At 42.1% G+C, this 17,964-nt stretch overlaps 1 protein-coding gene across 2 annotated transcripts; it reads right to left on the bottom strand.

The window, feature by feature from the left end:
- Positions 1-84: 84 nt before the first annotated feature.
- LOC108924166 (regulation of nuclear pre-mRNA domain-containing protein 2-like) lies at positions 85-17,729 on the bottom strand. Of its 2 annotated transcripts, none has more exons than XM_029246012.1 (10): positions 16,759-17,729; positions 5,305-5,434; positions 4,853-4,974; positions 4,449-4,501; positions 4,196-4,322; positions 3,895-4,070; positions 3,446-3,797; positions 3,028-3,264; positions 2,721-2,924; positions 85-2,500 (listed from the first exon to the last, which is right to left on the bottom strand). In XM_029246012.1, exons 1-10 carry the CDS (start codon positions 16,952-16,954, stop codon positions 102-104), a joined length of 3,996 nt encoding a protein of 1,331 aa, XP_029101845.1. In that variant the 5' UTR covers positions 16,955-17,729; the 3' UTR covers positions 85-101. The 2 variants fall into 2 exon arrangements, with proteins under 2 accessions (XP_029101845.1, XP_029101846.1); XM_029246013.1 differs by lacking the exon at positions 16,759-17,729 and adding an exon at positions 6,142-6,163.
- Positions 17,730-17,964: the final 235 nt, after the last annotated feature.

Below are 17,964 nucleotides of genomic sequence, written 5' to 3'. Positions count from 1 at the left end.
GTATTAGCTTTGAGACGTGGGTGCGAGTATCAGGCATCAAAACGGGTCTGATTTATGGACTCCCGCAGAAATGGGCATTTTCATTTTCAAATTTTCACATTTCAGTAGCGTGGGGGCAAGAAGGGTCTTTTGGGGGGGTAAAATGGACCACCCCCAGCTCCACCACTGAATGGTGGGCCAGGTCGCTTGCCACCATGGAACAGAGGCTCTCGTTCAAAAGGAGGGTGACGCAACGTGTGAGGGTGTAGGGGCCGACTACGAAGGAACTGTCTCTGGGGCAACGGAGCGGGTTGTGTGTGAGGATTTGGAGGGCGGATGTGCGGCCTGGGGCCAGGCATGGGCAAGCGCATCAGGGAGACTGGAGAAGAGGGACGTCTGTGATTACGGGACTGTGATGGAGGACTGCCTGGAGGTCGCTGGGACTGCTGAACTGAGGGAGTGGGATGTCTGTTTTGGGTTAGGAGGGAAGGTGGGTCCCCTGAGGGGGAGGGTGGGGCTGAGGAAGCAGACGAGGATGGTGGTGGACTGGGTCCATCTTGTACTCTGCCCAGCAAGGGAGGGGGAGGACCAGAGGCAGGACGGTGGAGCGGAGGTGCATGGGAGAGGCTGAAATTCTCTTTTACCGCACCTGGACGTGCGGTTTCTTTAAAAGGAGGGGGGTCACCAAGCACAGAGGACATAAGAGGTGGTGGGCAGTGGGGATTGCTGGGATTACCTCCCCCACTCAGACTGGTGCTGCCAGTATTGCTGCTGCTGCTGTTAGCACCTCCACGCTCTCCTCCATCAGGCCTGCTGGGAGGAAAGGGCAGGGGCCGATCAACTGGCACTAGCACCCCACCCACCATGACGGCAGAAGGAGGAGACAGAAAGTCCCGAGGTGGGTGGGGCGGTTGTGGAATGGGTGGAGGCGGCGGCTGCGGTATAGGAGGTGGAGGGGAACTGAAAAAAGACGAGGGAGGTGGATTCTGGTGGGGGTGTGAGCGTGAATGATGGTCTTCACCAGGGAAGGGCATGGGTGGCCTCTCCTCAAATGGAAACTGTGCTGGGGGCATAAGGGGGTGAGGGGGTAGAAGATGTGGTGGTGGAGGCAGTGTAGGGGTGCCCAAGTTCCTTTCATCAGATCTTCCTTGAGAAGGCAAGGTAGGTGTACTGGGGTGGGGTGGCAGACCAAGAGATGGGGGTGGGACTATGATGGGAGGGGGAGGCCCTTCCAGGTATGCTTCATCATACCAGCTACCTCCTCCTGGGGCTGGTCTTACCCCAGCTCCACCACCTCTGCCATGGGGCCTCATTCCACGCCCAATAACACGGATGCTCTCCACAGTCTGGATCCTCTCACCAGACATCCGTCGATTACTGTACCCCAGTGTCTCAATGGGGGCTCCTTCCCCACAGGACGAGGAGACCAGGGTTTCAATACGGTGGTAGTGTGATGATTCAGACTCGCTGACTGGAGATGTGTTTCCTAAAGCCTTCTCCTTGATGCCTTCTGCTTCTTCTTTTCCCTCAACCATCCCCCCCTCTACACTGCTGCCTACTTTTCGAGACCCTGCATTTTTCAATCGCTCTGTAGCAGAGACTGGATGGGACTCCTTTGCAGGAGTAACTCGCTTCTCGCCTCCACTTTCATAAAAACTGGCTTTGCTGAGACTGTTCCCTCCAGGACCAGTGCTTTGAGAATCTTTCCTGGCTTTGGTATGTCCAGGCTTTGAATCCTGGATGGTAGAAGAGGATGTGGAACATGACCCAGACTTTGAAGCAGTCATCCTCCTCTTCAATTCCTCTCCTTTCATTTTTAAAATGGACTTGGACACTTTGTCTGGTCCAAATCCAGGGTAATGGGAGGAGCGATAATCTCCATCATTCTCTTCCACTTGACCAAAAACTGCCTGAGGTGAGATGGAGACATCCCAGGAGTCACTGCGGTAGGCTGTGGGAGACAGGTCGTGCCCCGCTGATGGTAGCTTCTTTACAGGACCCAGAGAACTGGAGTCTGTCAGGAGTGCCAGAGACTCAGAGCCAGGCTTGTCCATGATCTCATCCTGGGTAGGAGTGCCCCCAGTCTCATCACGCACTGGTGTCCCATCTACATTTTCTGAACCCAGCAGGGGACTATCACTGCTGCCCCCCTGCCCACTGCCAAGGATGGGTATGTTAAGGTTTATGGCACTGAAACCAGGGTTTCCCTGGAGAAATTTGTGGATTTTTGACTCTAGACTAGTTGGAGAAGAGGAGGACACTGCAGAAGGTTCCCTCTCACTTTCCCTGTCCAGCTCTTGCTTGTAGTTATTGCCCAAAGGAGGCTTAGGTTTGGGTGTGGTTGGCATTGTGGAGCTCTTTCCTGCTGGCACAACTGAGGAGGAGGTAGTACCCTCAGGGGAGCCATAGTTAGGCCCTCGTATGGGCTCAGATGGAGCTGGATTAGGGGTTCGATCCTTGCCTGCGTTTGAGGCCCCGACAGAGGAGTTCCCAGCCACAGTGTGCAGAAGAGAGGACAGACCTGAAGAAGACCATAAAGTGTTTACAACAACCATCTTCACTACTAGTCAACACTTAGAGAGTCAAAAAATGGTGAGAAAAAGCCTCAGAAGAGAACAGACAAACATTCAATGTGTGTATATGAACTGAGAATTTTTTCAGTATATGTGTCCCTGTGAAAGTGTAAACATTCAATTAACATGACAAAACTACCACAGGTGTCATCAAAATGTCAGTCTCACCCTGAAGGCCACCACTTTGTGCCTGTGTTTTTGAAAGGGCGCTAAGAATCCCTTCAGGGGTTATGTCCACCCGAGACAGGATGCTTGCCAGGGGGTTAGCAGCTGAGGGACCACCAGGGGAAGGGGTGGGGGGCTTGACTACTGAACCCTGGGCGGAAGGTGTTGTGGGGGTCCCTGGAGAGGGCCGAGACACTGGGCTAACCCCTAAGAAAATCAGGAGAGTAACCACAGAAATAATGGTCAACATCTTGGTTTCAGTGACATAAAACACTACCAGTAGTGATAGAATCATGCAGAAATGGCTCACCGGTGCTCTTCATCACCGAGGTGAGGCTGCTAAGGATGGAACTGATCTTGCCCAGGTCCACATTTGCCAGGTTGACTGGAAGAGGTGTTGCTGGGGTCCCTGGGGTGCTGGGAGTAGGAGCAGTGAGGGGTGCAGGCTTTTTGGAAGAAGACTCTTCAGAAACTCGAAGAGGCTGAACAGCTGCAGGGGTTGGCTTAGACACAGGAGTAGGAACAGGCTTTTCTCTCCTCTCCTCAACTGTGAAAACAAACAACGACAGTAGGACTTGTACTAATTATAGGATCGGTATTGATTATAAGCATGCATCATTACATTAGTCTCCTGTATTGTTTTCGTTCAGCCATTCCCTTTTTTTAAAAAAGGGTATTTTATCATCGGCCTGCATCTCCCACTACAACTCTTAAAAGTGTCCTCTAACCTATAATGTTTGCACTCTCTGCCTCCTCCCCTTCAGATAGCTCCATGTCTTCCACATCCCGGTTGTCTCCTTCCCCATGTCCATGTACTGGGCCTTGGGAACCACTGGGTGTGGACAAAGGGCTGGGTGTATCTCCGCCATCCATGGCCCGCCCATCAATGTCCATATTGGAGGTGTCCGCTTTGGAACCCCCAACTCCCATGCCATGGAAGGGGGACTCTGAGCCTGTCGGGGAGGGAGCATCTTCCGAGGGCGAGGGGATAGGGGAGTCCTCAGGATCAGGGAGTGTGGTCTTGAGAGCATCCAACTTGCGTTTCAGATTTGATACACGATTGGCAAAGGTTTTGTACGCCTGAGGAGAAGTGTGGGAAAAAGTCAAATCATTCAACAGTTTCAGTAATCTGAAGAAATATCTTAGGTTAAACATCATGAAAACTTTGGGGACTCACATTGGCAACAATCTTGACCTCTTTGTACTGCATCTCATAGAAGACATCGGCATTGCTTAATGCCTCTAAGAGATGGGGACCTCCTTTCACCTGCTGTTCCAGGAAGCTCACAAATTCCTGGAGTTTCCCACTACCTTCCTCAAAATCTTTAGAGAACTTCTTACCTCCAGCTTTGTCTGAAAAATTGAGTGAGGGGACAGGGGGGAGGGGTTTTCCTTCTATTAATTCCAACATGTGGCAAGTACAATTTGAAATTCACTAAAGATTAACAGTTAAACACCAAAATTAGCCAACATCTCACCTTTTAGTCGCTTAAGTGCTTCTGTACTGCAGACATCCACTCTTAGAGCAGAGAGCTGCTTCTCCTTCAGCTCAGCCTCCTCTACTGAGTGCTTATATCCTGACAGCTGCTCTATAAATGTCTGAGGCTGAAGAGGAAACCGCGGGTATTATTGCGATCAGGATAAGATGAACAGATAAGAAAAACCGTAGACAGCTGAACAGAAATATATGAGCAAGATGGTGCTGAACAGCCTCGTATGTTGAATACTTACAGCAAATTCAGCTACTATCTTGGACTTCAATGCAGCCTTGGCATTCACTGGAACTGAAATGTAAAGGACAAATATTTCATCCTGTGCTCTATCATTTCTACATAATACTTTGAGAGAAGAAATACCACATATCATTACACAGGGCTTTCTTTACCACTGATTTAGGTATAGTAATGCCACTGTGCTTGAATGCTATGAATAACTTGACCTTACAAGAGCAAAGATTCACATGTGAAGCCACTCCTAGTGGCTCAGGTGATGACTTTGAAAACAAAGATTCAAATAAAAATGTTGATCAGTAATGAATGGCACCCATTCCTGAACAACATAAGACATATAAAGTAAGTTTTCTATTCTAGGTTCACCACCAAAGGCAGACACAACGATCGTATCTCATGACTAACCAGAAGGGGGCTCCTTCTTGACCAGACTGGCCTTCAGCTCTGAAATTAGCTCTTCTGGGTAGACATTCCTCTCTTCCCAAATTGTGAAGATCCTCTCAACTGATTTACGCACCTTTGCATCCCTGATGCACCATAGAAATAAACCATTCCATTAAATGCTCAATTAGAATTTAAACATAAATAAAATCAATAATTCAAAACTTTTTCATATGAAGAGCACATTTCTAGAATACAAAGACGCAACCTGGGGCTTGTAGCATATCTTATGGTTCTGTAAGCAACTAATTTTTCCAACAAAAAAATACTTAAAGATTAACGAAAAACACTTTTACTCATTACAATGCTTGGGTTTCATTTAGTGTCCATAACAGTATTCCTTCACACAGTAAACACTTCTAACCAGCAGCGCTGCTTGTCCTTGTTAGTAAAGGTAATGGGATCTCTGAACTCACTTGACCAGTAAAGCTGCTTCAGGAAGCACTTCTGCAAAGGTAGACCGGTAGATGATGGCATTCTTCCTCTTGCAGTTCTGAATGACATCATTGGCAAGGTAGAAGAGGTTCAGCCTATGGGCAGCTTCAGCTGAAGAAAGGATATTCACATCAGTACAATGCCATTCTAAGCGCTTACCATTATGTTCGACTCACACAGTTACTTTAGCTATTGTTTTTGTCAAATTGTGTAGCATTATTTTTATATCAATAAAATAATTTTAGAATTTAAGAAATCTTAATATAAGCTTAAAACCTCAGAGAAACACTGCTAATTTAAAGATTTAACAATCATTTTAATCTGAACAGTCTCGGCAACATCTCACTGCAAAAGTCAGGATCTCATCAAGTCTTGCTGAATTTCTTTACAGTTGTAGCAGTCTATTTCAAAAATGTCAAGTTAAGAGTACTTATGGTAAAAGTTTCGAAAGCTTTACTATCATAATCAAATATTAGATATAGAATAAAGGACAAAATAGAATATCATATTTATTAGAAAGCTTTGCTTGTTTCCACTTATGTACAAAAATTCTCCAAAAGATCCAAGAAGGTCTAGACACCAGCATTATCCTTAATACTGTTGTGTGCTGGGGGGAGTAGAGGCATCTCATCTCGTAAGACCCACAAAGTCAAGACACTTGTAGAGAAAGCAGGTTCTGTCATGGGTCGTGAGGAGGAAACCAGAATTATAAACAATGGCTCACATCCCCTCCATGAAGTAGTCACCATGAGCTCCTTTAGCTACCAAATTAAATCAACTATAGTGTACAAAGAAGTGCCTTTGGGGGTCCTTCTTACCAGCAATCATCCACCTCCATAATGTCACTCAAGAGCTTGCAAGCTCTTCAGCACAGAGAACAAGTCCCTTGTGCCTTTTAGTGGTGTTGCACTTGTTCGACTCTCTAGTATAATACACACACACACACATGTTCAGAACCGCTTGTCCCTCACGGGGTCACGGGAAACCGGAGCCTACCCGGCAACACAGGGCGTAAGGCCGGAGGGGGAAGGGGACACACCCAGGACGGGACGCCAGTCCGTCGCAAGGCACCCCAAGCAGGACTCGAACCCCAGACCCACCAGAGAGCAGGACTGCAGTCCAACCCACTGCGCCACCGCACCCCCCCTCTCTAGTATAATACTAATTTGCAATTGTATACAGGCAGTCCCCAGGTTATGAACGTCTGACTTGCGTACAACCCATAGTTACGAACCACCCCCTTACTGACCGGAAGCTTATTTTTTGTTACCCTTAAGTAACAGTCAAATGAAAACGGCATATTAAGCCTATTAAATTAAAAATTTGAGCTACATACAATAATTTGTAATAACAAACGGGCGGTACTTTGACATGAGCATTAAAACATTGAATGTCGACAGCAGTTTGTCAGCGGGTCAGGTGAGCCCAAGGTAGGACAAACTTTGTTCTTTTCAGTCGGACCACATTGCTGTTAAGTGTCTCATGTGTTACTGTATTTGGGTTTAATTTTTTTTTTTAATACCCTTCTAACCATGGCACCAAAGCGTAAATGTGATGCAAGTGACAATGATGCATCCAAGAAAAGGAAAACGATCACAAAAGAAACTAAAGTGGAAACAAAGCGATCGGAAAAAGATGAAATGCCAACAACACTGGAAAAGCGAACATTAAAGTTTCTTTAATGTTATGCACACGCTCTCTCGATATAATGTATACTAAGACAAACATTTGACTAGCTGACGTTAGATACCCACCATACCCAACTATTCTGATTTACGTCAAAATCTGACTTAAAGACAGACTGAGGACACGGCACTCGTTCGTAATCCGGGGACTGCCTGTTACTTTGTCTATTATTTGTTCTGGTATAACTCTACATTGTTACATGTCATGTGTTATGGTGCTATAAATCCGAATTTCCCTGCAAGGTTTAACAAAGTACCTATCCTATTATAAACAACACTAGGAAGCGTATAGATATATAATATATTTCATATGTATAATTATATATAGATTTTATTATATATAATACACACACATATATATATATATATATATATATATATATATATATATATATATATATATATATATAACACACACACACACATATATATATATATATATATATATATATATATATATAAAATAAAATGTATTTCAGAACATACAGGCTATGTATCACACACAGACAATCCACAAGATAACTTCAGCTTTTACACTTACAGTATTCATTTAGCACACGCTTTTCTCCAAAGCAACTTCCAACAAACATTAAGTAGTATCATCCCACACCTTATTCACCCAAGATGACTTACACTGCTAAACAAGTCAGTCATTCACATATCAGTGAAACACACTTTCTCCCTGTCACTTGGTCTCTCACACACACACACACACACACACACACACACACACACACACACCACGGGTGACTTTTAGAGTCACCAATCCACCTGAACTACATGTTTTTGAAGCTTTTGCATGACAAATGCCAAATACAAAGAAATGGCTTTTCCTGCAGAATTATCCACAGCACCAGCATTATATGGTTATAAACAGCTATTTTCACAAAAAAAGCCAAGGCAACTTATTTCAGACCTACGAATTTTACCAGCAAGTTTTATCCACCTCCAAAATATTAGCATACGACTTACTTCGACTTAAGACAGAACCATAAACTTTGAAATTAGACCACAGCAGCAATCATTTTTAAAACTTGCCCTTTTCTTATTGTGTCTTTTAACTAAAGATTTAAAGGAACTGAAAGAGCCACTAAAACTGATTGACTTTCCTGCAACTGAACTTATAAAATATTGGTACAGACTTACCTTACAAAGGTCATTTGTTCCTGAAAACCCCTTCTTTAGGTGAATTCTCATATCTCGTAAACATACCATTAGCTTCAGCAGTACACATTTTTATGCGCTCATGAACCCCAAAATTGACTTCCATTTATGGTAAAATAGAACAAATCCTATAAAAATGGACACAAGTACTTCAACAACCAACAGTTACCACAAAGAGACAGTTTCCTTCTAACTACTCTGATTTACTGTATGGCTGTCTAAATCTTCATTTGTTAAGCTCTTATGTATATTACACTCAAAGTTTGGGCTTTTTCTAAGTGCCCCAATTTGTTCCCACAGTCCAAAGACATATTTCATGTGAACTGGTGACTCTAACCTGCCTGTAGTAAGTGAATATGTACACACAAGTGTGTCCACATGTACGTCTGTCTACTGCCATGCATAAAGGCAAAAATCATGTCTAATGCTGAGACCATATACACATTATGGGATTTGCTACAATAAACTTACTCATAGAAATTAATAAAACATAATACATGTTTATAAAAATACATTGGAATTACTTATAAACATTTTAAATACAGCATACACAGAATAAACACACATATAAATGCCCCTTAGCAAACAAATCCCCCAAGTCTCCTCGTGCTTGCATGAGTTTCTTCCCACAATCGAAAAACACGTTTCAGATTAAGCGCTGAGTCTACATGACCCATGAAATGTGTGTGGGTTACATTGCTCTGCTGTATAAAACTGTGAGTGACTGTAGGGAGTTTGGTGCTTTACCATGGATCAAGGTAAATACTAGTTAATCTTACATTGCTTATGAGAAAAGCTAAATGAAAATGTCTCTATTCAGCTGTAGAGAGGTGCACAAAATTTGAATTCTGTCTTTGTAAAATCAAAAAAAGCCTTTTAAGTTAGAGGCTTTATTATACACTAGATCCTTAAATCACAATAAATACAAATTTAATTCTTCACAGATTAGGTTATGTGTGAGACTTTACTCCATTTTCATTGACTGCTTGTCCAGTGCAGGGTTACTATGTTCTAGACCTTATTTTGGAAACAGGCATGAAGCAGGGAACACTGAACTGAATGCTAGTCCTGCATAATTGTTTTTTAGTTAAATCTTCTATCTTGAAACAAACCCATTTTAAAATTGCAAAAATACACAACTGCCACTACATTCTGTTCAGTTCTGCTGACCAACTCATCTTATAAACATCTGAAAAATTTGTCAGCATTTGGCCATTTTTAAATATCAATGAAAGCTTAATGATAGAGACAGGCGTTGATTTGTCAGCTGAACATGTTCTGTAGAAGTCTTGGATGTAGCGGTACTAAAAATACACTAGACATTTTGTTAAATTTGAACTACATTAAAAATAAAAATATAAAACTAAAAATAAAAATGCCTCCATAAATGTTTTTTCAACACCAATGCTAATAATCAGATTGTTCTCAGACTTGTGTAATGTTCTCATCTTATTAATGACCACACTGAAAATTAGTGGAATTAATCTGGGATGTCACTTCCAATTCTGTCTATGCATTTTAGTGCCAGTTAATGGCCACACATCAACATGCATCTCATGTTCATTGCAACAAATACACTCACTCCTATTACACAGCCTCCAATACTTGGTTTTTCCATTTATCAGGTCTGCAACTATTAAAATCTCCCATCATTAATTGATCTGGATTTTTATACACCTGCTCTGAGACATCAGGTCATTGACTGATTCAAAAAGCTTCAAAAACGCAAACAAAAATTATGTTGTCATTCATTCCATTTTTGAAGTGTTATAACTTTCTTTAAACATTAGCATCATGTACAGTCATTCTGGCATGAATTCAGGATGAAATGGTATTACCCCCCCCAAGAGAAAATTAATCATTAATCATTTCATTATCCATTTTTTATATTCTGTTTATGGAGTTCACAAATGTTTGTATTACTAGAAGTTTCTTACTTTTGTAATGAGGATTCAGTGTGTTTTTACTAGGTGGTACCGTCAAGATGTTCCAAGACTAAGTGTGAGAGATGCTGCTGTAGCTGGAAGCTTAACAAGCGCTCAGAAATTTAGCTGTTCTGCAATTTCATACAGCCAGTCTTAGAACTAATTGACTATAGCAAGTACAGGAATATAGAGTCCTGGTGTAGAGACTTTCAGTATGACAGCTTTAGAAAAGTTGTACCCATGTTCAGTATATGGACTTTTCTCAGGTGTTTTAAGCAGACTTTTCAACAATGTATGACAACATCTTAATTGTGAACTGTTTTCTGAGCTGTTTTATTACAGCTTTGAGAAATGCTTTCTTTTTTAAGGAATTTTTGTTCACATAACACTCTACATTTAAGAGGGTTCTAAAACTCTCCTCTTTCAGACTCACTACTACCCTGATCTCGTAAGTGCTCGATAATATTTTGTTTAACTATTAAACACACGTTTAACTAATAATGATAACGGGAAAGCCTTCATGTAACTACTTGTGTACTGTATATTGGTTTATACAATCATATGTGAGAAATTGACTGTACTCTAGAATCATGTGTCTCCATCCAAATCTCTCCTGTTGATGTAATGCACTTTTTGCATTGTTGTCCAAGATGTATGTTGCTTTGGAGAAAAGTCAACTGAATTAATAAATATAAATATATGTAAATGTACTGTGTGTCTTATATGTTTATGTGTACTGTACTACATAAAAAAACTGCCTTAATGTAATCTTTAAAAATTTCCTTCTTTATCATTTACTTCCTTATTTTAATATCTTACCCTAATTTTTTGATTACCATTTCTTGAGACTGTTTGGGGAAATACTTGGGCATTTCCATAAAGTCTATTAACACATTCCCCCCACCCCGCATTTAAAAGACCTCCCAGTTTACAGACTCTTGGTATACAGACCGTTTTTGGGAACAAATTAAGTCCGTATAACAGGGGATACCTGTGTTTTATTGCATAGCTAAAGCATTTACCTGAAAGAAGTTAAAAAAAAATTAACCCATTTAAAGAGATGAACATTCTACTTGAACAATTTACATTAAGAACCTTCTACTGCAATACCACAGCAGGTCTCATTTTTTTACTTCAATCAACAACCTTGTGTGCTTAATCTTCAATTATTTCCACAAGAAATTAAAAGTCTGAGACTATATTACAGCCTTTCACTTGAATTCAATTTCAGTGCTGCCTTCTGCAGTCACAACCATCACAGGGTCTGCAGTAAACAGATGCAATACATTAATATAAATTATGCAATAAGGTGCACTGGGCAGATGTAGCAACTTCGGTAACTGACTGGAAACTTTCTAAATTCATCCAGTGGAAGAAATTAATGTTCAACAAAAACAAAGAAAGCACAGGATATAGAATGTGGATGAATCAATGTGACAAACTAGAATGTACATAAGACAAATGGAGAGCAGCTGGTAATGTAGTGGGTGGAGCTGCTGTCCTTACAACAAAAGGTTGCAGGTTTGAATCCCATCTCCAACTGTAGTAGCCTAGAGAAAGGTATTGACTCTAAACTGCTCCAGTAAAAATTAGCCAACTGTATAAATGGGTTAATAATTGTAAGTAGCTTTGGAGTAAAACATCCAGTAAATTAATACATTTAAATATAAGAAGTTTTCCACTCAGCAGATGCCATGTTCACCATTTACTCATCTATCTATCACAATGACCCTTTTCAAAAAAAAAAAGTAAATAAAAAAAATAATCATTGTCTAAATATGGACTCCTACCAGATCAGGTACTCTTCCTAATATTCTGTTAGCATCAAGAGTAAAACTTTGCAATAGATGTCTTATTTACCCAAAAGGTTCTCTTAATCACTCTACTGAACAGCAGGATACAGCTACATTTTTAGCAGCAACTGCTCACCAGTCATTTTAACTTCCACAGTAGATTGTGAATTCAAATACACACACACACACACACACACACACACACACACACACACACACACACACCACATTGAAGTGGTGAATGTAACAAGCGTTTCGTGCTCCTTTCAGTTAAGGAAAGGCACATGCAAACTCATTAATTTGCTGGATAATAAAAGGAAAAGATGTATTATATGACAAGCCTCACAGGGAAAATATGTGTGGGTTATTTATGTGCCTGTAAATATAGCCAATGCAATCATCAAAAGTGAATGATGAGACGGGTACAGACTAAATACCATTTAAGTAAGGGGTAAATCAACATTCTAGAGTTGCAAACACTGTGAAGTGCACATTATATTACATGTTTACTAGTATATGAGGTGTAGGGGGTGCGGTGGCGCAGTGGGTTTAGCCTGTGCCTGCTCTCTGGTGGGTCTAGGGTTCGAGTCCCGCTTGGGGTGCCTTGCGACGGACTGGCGTCCCATCCTGGGTGCGTCCCCTCCCTCTCAAGCCTTTCACCCTGTGTTGCCGGGTTAGGCTCCAGTTCGAGACAAGCAGTTTCAGTCAATGTGTGCATGTGTGTGGCATATGAAGCTAACCAGCCAAAATTCTAGACAACGTTAAAAGAATGTGGAAAAAGTAATTGAAGGTAACTGACTTCAAAGTAACCCTAAAGCAAGAAACATCTGACACATCTTAAGAAAATATGTTTGATTTGTGTGATGAACATTGGTCCATATGGTGAAGGAAACAAACCAACTGTACTTAAGAGTCACACACCTGCAGCTATGTCTCTTTCTCCCAATGTAATGCATAAACTGTATTTATCAGATGTACATTGCTTTGGAGAAAAGCATCTCCTAAATGAATTAATGTAAATAAATGTAATACGAATCATGAATGGAGACTATTTTAAATCCCCGAAATTCTCTCAATTAAAATTCAACATGGCTCTAATTGTAAGAAGTCCTTGGCAATCAAAGTCTATTCAAACAAAATTCTAAAGTTTCACACAGTGGCTGCTGCTGGGGGTGGGGGGGGGGCCCATCAAAATACAAACAATAGACACCACCCCCTTCCACCCATCAACCACAGAAGGCTCATAGGCTGCGGAGTCAGTAAAAGTAGAGTGCTTGTTTTGACAAGTGTGCCCAATTCTCAATTTTCAAGCTCTGATGAATTTAATGAACCCAATGAATCTTGCATCTGGCACTTTTAGCACAGAATGAAAAGAGGCGCAGAGGCAGAATGGATATGAAGAGTTGCCCTTTAGGGAAAGGGGTTCAGCATTTTGACTGGAAGAAAACTACAATTACGACAACATCGGTAGTCTGAGAACTCTAGACAGGACGTCAGTTCTGCCCAGACCAATCACTTCTGGGAATAAAACAAAAAAGAACAACATCTTGAATTAACCCTTAAGTTGTACCACAGTAGGAATGCATATTTAATTGCCAATTAAGATATTATTTCAGCTCTTTATGATCAGCCTCAAGATGACTGAAAAGTCTTTTCTCCCCTGACAAAGATCAATTTCCCTGGTAGAGTATTATACATTACTGTAATAAATAAATGCAGACAACCAAAATGTAATGTCTAAAAAATATTAACCATTGCACCAAAAATATAAACGCAAGTATCATGTAACTAAACATGTAAGTAATGGAAGCATGCTGATTAATAACACAACAGGTATCACATTTTCAGTGGCAAATAAAGAAAATGAATATATATATTATATATATAAATTACCTAACTGTATAAATGGGTACATAATTGTAAATAGCTTAATACCGTTATTAGTTTGAGAAAACCTCAGCTAAATGAACAAATGGAAAGTATCACTGTCTGGAGCATTAAGTCAAAGACACTGCATGAACTGAGCTACAGAAAAATTTTGCTTTTCCACAATAAATTTCAAACAGCTTATTGTGGCATTCCAGTAACAAAACTAACCCTGCTTATCACCATTTGCCCATTTAATTCACAACTGATCAAGATAACTTATGTAACCTAAAATAATTTTCATTTAGAAGCACTGTTTGGTTAGTTTTTGACCAGGTGCAAAATGTAACTAATGACTGAAAAATATTGTATTAGTTGTTAAAGAGCTGAACTGCAAATTGTGTGTCTGCCAATAAACGTGTATTCACAGCGACAGTCCAGTTGTCCAGATATAAAAACACTAAAACTGCTAGTGTGATGGTTTGAAGTTTAACAAGCACACAATATCCAACAGTAAAACCGCAGGACATTAGTCTACTATTCCTAATGATCTGTGAAATCTATGAAGTCAAAAAGCACCAAAACAAAAGCAATTAAAACATCTAGAGTGTCTCAAAAAAGGTATTCATAATATAAAAAATAGACCTTATTTAATTTATTGGAGGGAGGCTTATAAAGAAGAGTGTGCAGCAAATATTGCATTAGGCTAAGTGGCTGAAATGTTCAACATCTAGGCACTTCTGAATTTGGCGTCGGGTGGCAATCAAACGTGTATACATTTGAGATGCCACGTATGATAGAATTAACTTAAGCTACTGCCTATTTTACATTAAAGAAATAAATGCAACCATATTTAAAGACTTCTAAATAGTTTTTGCCCTTGAACAACAAAGCCGCAACTTTGATAAACAACAGCCAGGCACTGCAGAAATGCAGGCAACATTCTACAATGAAAATGTCTGACAGTACAGGGCGTGTACTCGCGCAATGGATGGATGAGCTCGTATCAACCACTTGCTCGGTTTCCAAGGCAAGGGAGGAACTGAAACGATTTGCAAGAGCCTTCTTCCATGCATGTCTGAGAAGGACCAAGCACGTAGAATTACCTACAAACACCATGCACCCTGAGCTGGACACAACTCCATGCCTCCGAAGCAGTTCTGAGATGCCAGCTTTACTTTCCGTGGCACCGTGTCCCTCCTCATTTCTCCGATACATACAAATTATTTAACTTCAGTAACGCAATCAAGGTATCAACACTGGCATTATTCAAATGGTAAATACTACATCTGGATTCATTTTCATTTATTGCAAAGCACTATTAATACTCCATTACTACAAATCTTTGTAGTGGCACATTCACCCATCAGCTGACTGATTACACAAGCACCACATGTGCTTGACACCCCCTCCAGCAGGGGCAGCAGAGGAACGGAGAGGACACCAGGCCTTCTCTGTGCCTGCAGGGCAAAAGGAGTAACTGCTAAAGGATCACGTCCATACAATCCAGTCTGTTAAATAAGGTGCTCTGTCTTCATACTCAGATTACCTCCCACAAACCAGATCACAGTTCAACCAAGTGCAAATTTAACTAAGAACCAAGTCCTTGATCAGCAGGAGTTAACAATTGCTATGTAAAGTCTACAAAATGTTCTTTAGAAAAAAAAAAAAAAAGAAAGAATGCATGAAAACTTATACATGTATCCCCACCATGACCTTTAAATGACTTTCAAAGCACTACTTAAACAGAAATTCAATACAGGTTCACAGAAACATTCCAAGAAAAGCACGTGTGGAATGCACTGTAGAAATGCTGGACAAAAATTCCATGCCCTAAATATATTTAAAAAGATTTGATAAACACCGGTACTAACGATTGCATTTTGAGACAAATATGTTGCTCTGTTACTCAAGAGTCCTCTCACTTCAGCGGTATCCGGCGACCTGCAGGTTCGAGTCCCGAAGCAGGCAGGACCGTTAGCAATAAAAGGGCTGCGGAGAGTGCTACTGGGCAGCAACCAAATAACTTATCTATTGGTGACAGGACTTCAACAGTCAAGCTGACTAATGTTATTGTTGATTCCGTGCTTAATACATTCTGGGAAGAGCTGCTCGACGCTGATCCAAATCCCTAACAACCAAGTATCCTCCATCTTTCACAACAGCAAACTGCTTCAGTGATTTCTCTGAAGAGCCAGCATAAAGTTGAAGCCTTTTCCCTCAAGGCACACCATCCTTTCATGATGCAAAAGGTTATACCACCAAGAGGCTGTTGTATTTTTACATTTTTGTTGTACATATGCACAACAAGAAGCAATGCTCTCCTTATATGTTCCTTTGTCATTGCGTTACTGGGGATGGACACGACACGCGGAACTCAAAGGTCTGTGTCCGTCTTCCAACTCCACCAACTACTGCATCCTTTCCACTGTCATCTCAGTCATTACGGACCTTTACGTTGACAGCCCCTGCTTTGTCCAAGGAGACTTCCGATGTCAGATTACAGCCATCTCCCCATTTACACAGCATCGTCACATCACCTTTCCGCATCATCAAAGTACCACCACCAAGGGAGGGTGGTACAGCAGCAGGAGGGGGCCTCAAACCAAGAACCTTCAATTCTACTTCACCAAACAGGCTTCATCTTGGGACAGGTGGAGAAGAGCTGCAATGATGACTGAAAAGCACAAACGAGGCACAGACACAGGAGGAGGAGCAGTGTATCACTGACACTGTCAGTGTCACGTGTCCTGTGTTTACCAAAGAGAGACAGAAACAAAACACTTGGTGGTTCTTCGAGGAGCACGACGAGGAGTTAGAAACGTCACACACACACACTTGACTAGTTTTAACCAGCTCATGCAACTAGTTACGGGATCCTTGGCGGCCCAGTCCCACCTCTATCAACTCGCAGCAGACAGACGCCGCTCTCATCTGCGGCCGAGTCTCGCTGCCTGGCGGAGGATCATCATCATCATCATCATCATCAGTGATCTACTCACACTTTCTCAGCCACTTCATCCAGTAGCGCACTATGAGGCTGTGGTGCTTCTTGTTCTCGATACACCAGGTGGACAGGCCTTGGATGGACTCCATCGTGTTGGACACTCCTTGAAACCGCCGGTCCAGAGAGGACTCGAGGGCGGCGGACGAGCCGCGACCACCGTGGCCGCTCGTCGATCCGGCCCCGGCCGCCATTTCCGAGTGGCCGCCCGCGCTCTTCGAGCGGAGCGCGCAGCGCGCAGCCGCACAACAGGGATGAAGAGTCCGCTCGGCGACGCAGCTCGCGCCTCTCAGTGATCAGGCAGCAGACGGGTGTCTTACGATCGCTTCTAAATCAAAACTGCTCCGCTGCACCTCTCACTTAACGCGCAGAATTCCGACGTGAATCATCGAGGGAGATGCGCATTCATTCTGCGCTCAATACTAAGTTCGGGATAAACACGCGGTAGAAAGGCGGCGGTGCGCTGCGCTGTAGCACAGCAATGTTATTTACATGAGGCCGCTGTGTCCATCCGCGCGCAGCTCTCGCCGGAGCCCGGCTGCTCTCTCGCCGAAGTTCTGGACAAATCGGCTAGTGAGAGATGCTAGTTCTAATGTTGCCATCCACAAGCACTGCGGTTGACTAGACGAACTACCTAAGGTTTTCCAGTACACAAATTCGCTTCATTTACAGCTCGTTCACAATCGGCCTAATTTCTTTTTATTGTAATCATGCTAAAAGACACACGTCCGTCGTAGTACGAGCTACTCACTAGTCTAGCAGTGCAACGTTAACCTGCTGGCTCACTTAGTTGTTTTGGACACAAAAGCTTTATATTTTACTACAGAAATAAACGTCTTGATATACTTCCTATATCTACAGTATTTCAAGCGTTTTATTCCCCAATAATACTGAAATTAACGCTAGTATTTAAAGGCCACGGCACTGGATTTCGCGTGCAAGACGACAGGCTGCGCCATCTTTGACATCATGCCCTTCTTGCGCAGAGCCGTTGCGCACGCATGCGCACATCGGCCGCTTTCGCACAGCCGCATGGATTTCGCTTAATTGTTGCATTAGCGCCAGTCCGCAAAGTAAACATCTACCGCCATTTCTAACAAGTCCGTGTTTATTGTATTGCGTACGACTACGGGAGCTGAAAACAATTCTAAAGAAACGTAATGAAAGTGCGCAAGTGTTTATTTCATGAAAGAAACCCGAGCAG

Source organism: Scleropages formosus, chromosome 18, assembly GCF_900964775.1.
Source record: "Scleropages formosus chromosome 18, fSclFor1.1, whole genome shotgun sequence".
In the NCBI taxonomy this organism is placed as follows: domain Eukaryota; kingdom Metazoa; phylum Chordata; class Actinopteri; order Osteoglossiformes; family Osteoglossidae; genus Scleropages; species Scleropages formosus.
Note: the sequence above shows the minus strand (reverse complement) of the source record. Positions and strands in the feature narration are given on the sequence as shown.

What these genes read in the sequence shown, in the direction of transcription:
- LOC108924166 (XM_029246012.1), bottom strand. Translation starts at nt 16,954, where the DNA reads ATGGCGGCCGGGGCCGGATCGACGAGCGGCCACGGTGGTCGCGGCTCG. An exon ending in GAAGCAGCTTTACTGGTCAA is followed by an intron (nt 4,975 to 5,304) that starts GTGAGTTCAGAG and finishes ATGGTGCATCAG; the next exon opens with GGATGCAAAGGTGCGTAAAT. An exon ending in CAAGAAGGAGCCCCCTTCTG is followed by an intron (nt 4,502 to 4,852) that starts GTTAGTCATGAG and finishes TTTACATTTCAG; the next exon opens with TTCCAGTGAATGCCAAGGCT.